This window comes from Sander vitreus, chromosome 17 (genome assembly GCF_031162955.1).
Source record: "Sander vitreus isolate 19-12246 chromosome 17, sanVit1, whole genome shotgun sequence".
Taxonomy (NCBI): Eukaryota; Metazoa; Chordata; class Actinopteri; order Perciformes; family Percidae; genus Sander; species Sander vitreus.
The window spans coordinates 31,521,470-31,528,969 of NC_135871.1; the positions used below are offsets into that span (position 1 = coordinate 31,521,470).

The 7,500-nt window shown below is 41.3% G+C and overlaps 1 protein-coding gene across 1 annotated transcript in view; it reads right to left on the reverse strand.

Annotated features, from left to right (window-relative positions):
* Positions 1-210: 210 nt before the first annotated feature.
* The window catches only part of phf21b (PHD finger protein 21B), a 114,688-nt gene continuing 107,398 nt past the window's right edge, over positions 211-7,500 (reverse strand). Inside the window, exons 11-15 of the mRNA XM_078273468.1 lie at positions 7,220-7,242; positions 6,833-6,991; positions 6,634-6,700; positions 5,970-6,073; positions 211-2,470 (exon numbers count right to left, since the gene is read on the reverse strand). Coding sequence (XP_078129594.1) covers positions 2,168-2,470; positions 5,970-6,073; positions 6,634-6,700; positions 6,833-6,991; positions 7,220-7,242 — 656 coding nt within the window. The 3' untranslated portion in view covers positions 211-2,167. The remainder of the gene's footprint in view (positions 2,471-5,969; positions 6,074-6,633; positions 6,701-6,832; positions 6,992-7,219; positions 7,243-7,500) is intronic.

Below are 7,500 nucleotides of genomic sequence, written 5' to 3' on the forward strand. Positions count from 1 at the left end.
AGGGTCAGCACTCCACCAATCAGATTGGTCCTTGAGTCCGACTGCCCACTGACCGATTTTCTGGACCGAAGTCTAATCGGCCCAAATGAAGGCTGACGACTCCTACGACTGACGACGGCACCGAACAGACTCGAGTCACTGACCTCGCCTGACTGTCTGACGGCTGATTATCGGGTTGGTGTGTCAGCACCATTGGGGGGGGGGATGGGGGGGGGTGGGGGGGGGGTGGACGCTGGCGTCTTTGTCCCGCGAGTCCGATGACAGTCAAACGGTGGTGTTGCGGTTTGACAGAGTCGTCCCGTTTCTGATTGACTGGTGTGTCTCTAAAAACAAATGACGCAACACAGACGGAAACCCCGGCTTGGAAAAGGATTTGTACTTGAGGCAGTGTTCATCTGTAACAGACTAACAGGCTCGTCAGCGTTTACACGTTCACAAGAGTTCAAAAACAAAACAAAACAATAACAAAACAGCTCCGAGGCAGAAAATATGAAATATGAAATAGGCAGGGAGAGAGAAAAGGACATTATTGATGAGATGATCCCAGTACAAAACTAAGAAAAGGTTTTTGGCATATTTTCTATACTGGTTTTAAAGGGGGAAGGGACTGAACGGATGCGTCGCACATCCACTCGGACGTGTTTGAGTGCAGCTGTGAACAAACAACAACATAGTCCCTCTGTCTGTTTCAACTCTTTGTTTTCTGTGATGCAACACAACCAACAATATTATTTATTCTTTCTTTTAAAGGTTTTTTTTTCAACCTGGACCCTATTATCCTATGTTTTTGAGTCTAAGTGACTGATGGAATGACATTATGGAAAGGATCCCTACAGAGATAGACCATTAAAACCTCTTTGAGACCTTTCTGTTTAACCAGAAACTGCTCTGAAGTCGCTAGCACTAAACCCACCAGACTCCATGTAAATAATCAGTACTTTTAGCGTGTATAGAGCCAACATGTTTTCACATGTAAATCTGTAAACTATGTGTTTATTTCAACCAAAACTAGAGTTGTGATGGTTGGAAAAGTGGAAAGACGACCCAAAACGGCTTTTCATAGTTTTATTTTGTTTCTGTCGACTTTGAATGAAGTGTGTTTTACGATGCTTAAATGACTGTTTATTTACATGGAGTCTGGTGGGTTTAGCGAACGCGATTTCGTGGATGTTTTTATGTTTAAAAGAAAGGATCTTACTCTTTAACAGAAAGGTCGACCTCCTTAGAAACCCTTCCCATAATGTTGTCTTTTTCTGGATTCATGGCACTCAGTTTCTGCGACATACTAAAAACTAAAAAGGGAAAGTCCTATCGTTGTTTGTGTCGCTGCTGAACAGAAAACAAACAGCCAAACGCTCAGAGACTCACCTGTTTCAGATAAAAACAAACCTGCAATAATCATAATCATGAGAATAATAATAATAATAATAATAATAATAATAATACAACATATGTACAGTGATCCCCTTCAATACTCCAAAAACGTACATGTATCAACAGGCATCATCAGCATGAAAATACTAAAATCTCCACTAGAAATGCTAATTTCTGTAAGTTTTTTCTTAAATACTTTTTTCTTTGACTTTAACTCTATTAATACTGAAAAAAAGTTATTCTCTGTTTTTGTTTGAAGGCTCGTTTTACATACACGATGAAAACATTTTTCCTGAATTATTATGGCAAAAACATTGTTCGTAGGAGAATGAGAACAAACATCTACTCAGATATATCAATGTACAGTCCCGCTGGCGCCCGCCGATGCTTTGTTAATCTGTGACTACGACCCTAAGTCTACCGTTCTCTCTCGCTATACGCAGAACAATAATTATACCTGTGTTTAAAAACTTAAAAAAAAGGAAATATCTTTCAGGCCGCGCGCAGAAACTCCCGGCGTGCCGCTGTAATCTAACTTTTTGTAATAAATACATTAAGGCCAAGAAACATTAAAAACATAAAAAAAGAAATCTCGTAAGCACTGTAGGTGTTTGGGTTTTTAAAAAATACTTGAAATCGAGTGAAGAGGCTCTTTTCTTTTCCTTTCTCAGTTCTTTGTGGCTTTTCTTTTTCAGCTCCGCGGAGAAACGATGGTTAGATATTACTCAAGACAAAAAGGGAAATCCTCACCGCTGTGACGTGGCAGCTGGGGGGAGGAGGGAGGAGGGAGGGGCTAGTTGTGGCTGTCGTCCTGGCTGTGGGCGTGGCTCTTCTGCTGCAGGGGCGTGGCGGCTGAGGGGCCTGGGGCAGCGACGACGGCAGCGGAGGAGGAGGAGGAGGAGGAGGAGGAGGTGCTGGTGGGTTTGATCCAGGACTGCGAGAGCAGGGACGCGGCGGCGATGGTGGCGGTGGTCGTCATGGTGACCTGGATGAGCTGGTCGCGTTGGATCAGCCTGATGAGAGCTTTGAGGCGTTCCAGCGAGGCCTGAGTGTCTCTCTGCTGGCCCAGCAGTCTCTCCCTCACGTCCATACACTGCTGCACACACACACAGTCACACACAGTCACACACAGTCACACACACACACACACACACACACACACACACACACACACACACACACACACACACACACACACACACACACACACACACACACACACACACACACACACACACACACACACACACACACACACACACACACACACAGTCACACACACACACACACACACAGTCACACAGTCACATACACACACACACACACACACACACACACACACACACACACACACACACACACACAGTCACACACACGAAACGCAGTCAGCGGACACATTCAACTCCGCGCCGCGGGAGAAGTATTCAGATCCTTTACTGCAGTAAAAGTACTAATACCAGACTGTAATAATACTCTGTTACGAGTTAAAGTCCTGCAGTGAAAATGTTCCTTCAGTAAAAGTGTGATAGTATCATCAGGGAAATATAGTTAAAGTAGTAAAAGTAAAGAAGAATCCTCACGTTTTAGAAAGAGGAAACTATCCAAACAGTCAATCTCTCTCTCTCTCTCCTTCTTTCTTTCTTTCTTTCTTTCTTTCTTTCTGTCTTTCTTTCCGTCCTTCTTTCTTTCTTTCTTTCTTTCTTTCCGTCTTTCCATCTTTCTTTCTTTCCATCTTTCTCTCTTTCTTTCCGTCTTTCTTTCTGTCTTTCTTTCTTTCTGTCTTTCTTTTTTTCTTTCTTTCTTTCTTTCTTTCTTTCTTTCTTTCTTTCTTTCCTTCTTTCTTTCTTTCTTTCTGTCTCTTTCTTTTTTTCTGTCTTTCTTTCTTTCTTTCCGTCTTTCTTTCTTTCTTTCCGTCTTTCCGTCTTTCTTTCTTTCTGTCTTTCCGTCTTTCTTTCTTTCTCGTCTTTCTTTCTTTCCGTCTTTCTTTCCGTCTTTCTTTCTTTCTGTCTTTCTTTCTGTCTTTCTTTCTTTCCGTCTTTCTTTCTTTCTTTCTTTCTTTCTTTCTGTCTTTCTTTCTTTCTTTCCGTCTTTCTTTCTTTCTTTCCGTCTTTCCGTCTTTCTTTCTTTCCATCTTTCTCTCTTTCTTTCCGTCTTTCTTTCTTTCCGTCTTTCTTTCTTTCTTTCTGTCTTTCTTTCTGTCTTTCTTTCTTTCTGTCCCTCTTTCTTTCTTTCCGTCTTTCTTTCTCTTTCTTTCTTTCCGTCTTTCTTTCTTTCTTTCTTTCCTTCCGTCTTTCTTTCTTTCCGTCTTTCTTTCTTTCTGTCTTTCTTTCTTTCCGTCTTTCTTTCTTTCCGTCTTTCTTTCCGTCTTTCTGTCTTTCTTTCCATCTTTCTTTCTTTCCGTCTTTCTTTCTTTCCGTCTTTCTTTCTTTCTTTCCGTCTTTCTTTCTTTCCGTCTTTCTTTCTGTCTTTCTTTCTTTTTTTCCGTCTTTCTTTCATTCCATCTTTCATTAAGTCTTTCATTCCGTCTTTCTTTCTTTCTTTCTTTCCGTCTTTCTTTCTTTCCGTCTTTCTTTCATTCCGTCTTTCATTCCGTCTTTCTTTCTTTCTGTCTTTCTTTTTTTCCGTCTTTCTTTCTTTCCGTCTTTCTTTCTCTCTTTCCGTCTTTCTTTCTGTCTTTCTTTCCGTCTTTCTTTCTTTCTTTCCGTCTTTCTTTCATTCCGTCTTTCATTCCGTCTTTCTTTCTTTCTGTCTTTCTTTCTTTCTTTCCTTCCGTCTTTCTTTCTTTCTTTCTTTCCGTCTTTCTTTCTTTCTTTCCGTCTTTCTTTCTTTCTTTCTTTCCGTCTTTTCTTTCTTTCTTTTCTTTCTTTCTTTCTTTCTGTCTTTCTTCTTTCTTTCCGTCTTTCTTTTCTTTCTTTCGTCTTTCTTTCTTTCTTCTTTCTTTCTTTCTTTCTTTCTTTCTTTCTTTCTTTCCGTCTTTCTTTCTTTCTTTCCGTCTTTCTTTCATTCCGTCTTTCTTTCCGTCTTTCTTTCTTTCTGTCTTTCTTTCTTTCTTTCCGTCTTTCTTTCCTTCCGTCTTTCTTTCTTTCTTTCTTTCCGTCTTTCTTTCTTTCTTTTCGTCTTTCTTTCTTTCCGTCTTTCTTTCTTTCCTGTCTTTCTTTCCGTCTTTCTTTCTGTCTTTCTTTCTGTCTTTCTTTCCGTCTTTCTTTCTTTCCGTCTTTCTTTCCGTCTTTTCTTTCTTTCTTCCGTCTTTCTTCTTTCTTTTTCTTTCTTTCTTTCTTCTTTCTTTTTCTTTCTTTCTTTCTGTCTTTCTTCGTCTTTCTTTCTGTCTTTTCTTTCGTCTTTCTTCTTTCTTTCTCTTTCTTTCTATCTTTCTTCTGTCTTTCTTCTGTCTTTCTTTCTTCTTTCTTTCTTTCTGTCTTTCTTTCTTTCCGTCTTTCTTTCCGTCTTTTCTTTCTTTCTTTCCGTCTTTCTTTCTTTCTTTCTGTCTTTCTTTCCGTCTTTCTTTCTTTCTTTCTTTCTTTTCGTCTTTCTTTCTTTCCGTCTTTCTTTCTTTCTTTCCGTCCGTCTTTCTTTCTTTCTTTCTTTCTTTCTTTCTTTCCGTCTTTCTTTTATAAACTACATGTGTTCTGTGTGCAGTAATCTTAATGTGTAAAGTAACTAGTAACTAAAGTAACTAGTAACTAAAGCTGGAACAGATGAATGTAGCGGAGTAACTAAAGTAACTAGTAACTAAAGCTGGAACAGATGAATGTAGTGGAGTAACTAAAGTAACTAGTAACTAAAGCTGTAACAGATTAATGTAGCGGAGTAACTAAAGTAACTAGTAACTAAAGCTGTAACAGATTAATGTAGCGGAGTAACTAAAGTAACTAGTAACTAAAGCTGTAACAGATTAATGTAGCGGAGTAACTAAAGTAACTAGTAACTAAAGCTGTAACAGATGAATGTAGGACGGAGTAACTAAAGTAACTAGTAACTCAAAGCTGTAACAGATGAATGTGGAGGAGTAACTAAAGTAACTAGTAACTAAAGTAACTAGTAACCAAAGCTGGAACAGATGAATGTAGTGAGTAAACTAAAGTAACTAGTAACTAAAGCTGTAACAGATTAATGTAGCGGAGTAACTAAAGTAACTAGTAACTAAAGTAACTAGTAACTAAAGCTGGAACAGATGAATGTAGCGGAGTAACTAAAGTACAATATTTCTCTCTGAAATGTAGCGTAGTAGAAGTAGAAAGTGGTATGAAAGGTTGAAGGTAGTTGAAGGGTAGTTGGTCCAGTATTGAGCGAGATCGCTAAAGGTGTCCGTCAAGGCCAAAGCTACTGGATTTGTGCAAAAAATACTTTTATTTTAGTTAAAAAATACTTTTATTCTAGTTCAACAACTACTTTTGCGTACAGACTTGAGAGACTTTTCAGTCTGAACATCTGACTCTCAGAAAGAAACGGTTTCACCTGAATTTCAAACTCTTTCTTAAAGCCAGGAACACGTACGACACACCTGTCTGGTGTTGTGGTGGTGAAATCAAACGCCCCCTACGTCAGGTATTAACCCTTAACGTTACCAGTGGAGACAAGGTGTGTGTTGATCTTACTTTGAGTGCTTCGTTAAGCTTCTCGTCTTGTTCTTCCAGGTGAGCACACTCTTTCTTCAGCTCCGTGTTTCGTCTGAGCAGCCGTCGCTTCTCCTCCTGCCTCACTGCTCTCACACACACACACACACACACACACACACACACACACACACACACACACACACACACAGAGAAAGAGACAGAGACACACACACACACACACACACACACACACACACACACACACACACAGAGACAGAGACAGAGACACAGACACACACACACACACACACACACACACACAGACACACAGACACACACACACACACACACACACACACAGAGACAGAGACACACACACACACACAGAGAGAGACACACGCAGACGCACGCGCGCACACACAGACAGAGACACACATACACACACACACAGAGACACACAGACACACACACACACACACACACACACACAGAGACACACACACACACACACACACAGACACACACACACACACACACACACACACACACACACACACACACATACACACACACAGAGACACACACACACACACACACACACACACACACACACAGAGACACACATTCCGTCAGTACAGGTATGAACAACACGGTAAGATAACGGTTAGATAACGTTAAGATAACAGTAAGAGAAGGTTCTTACCCGTCTTGTGTGTAACGTAGGACTGAACAAAGTTCTGTGGCCACGACATGTTTTCTTTGTTCAGCACCTGAAGATCAGATGTGGATTGATTAATTAAAACGTTCTACGGCTTGTTTGTTGAAACGTGGAGAAAAACGCAGACTTGACTGGATCTGAAGTAACGTGTGGCTTCGGGTGAGCATCTTGCTGCAGCGATTACCTTCTTCTGGCACTTGGGGCAGTACCAGGGTCCCCTGGGGGGGGTTTTGAGCGGCGGGTGGAGGCAGTTGGGGTGGAAGGCTCGGGGGCAGTTGTGGCACGGCTGCAGCTCGCCGTCCTCCTTACACACGGCGCAGTGCTCGTCATGCTCCAGGTCCTCCTGGTACCGTACGAACACACACGGTCAGCACACAGTCACGGCTTCACACATTCAACAGTTTCAACACATCTGCCTAGAAGATTACTAGCCTCAGGCTACATCTACACTACTACGTTTTGGTTTAAAAACTAATAGCTTTCACACACATCTGCACGCACGTACGCACGCACGCACGCACGCACGCATGCACGTATAACAGAGGCATGACATCATCAGTATGCGACCTACCTTCCAGCTGAAATCCTCAGAGTCTTGCATGTAAATGAAGCAGAGCAAAGGTTAGTGGCAGCACACAGACACACACACACACACACACACACACACACACACACACACACACACACACGTGAGATGTGAAGCCATGCAGCAGCAGCAGGTGGAGGAGATACTCTGAGATATTGAAGGAAAACTTATTCAGTGGGTTTCATTTTCCGTCCATCATCATTTCTAAAATCCATTATTATATAATTAATTTGGTCTAATTTCCCTTAACGTAAAGAACGTTGTGC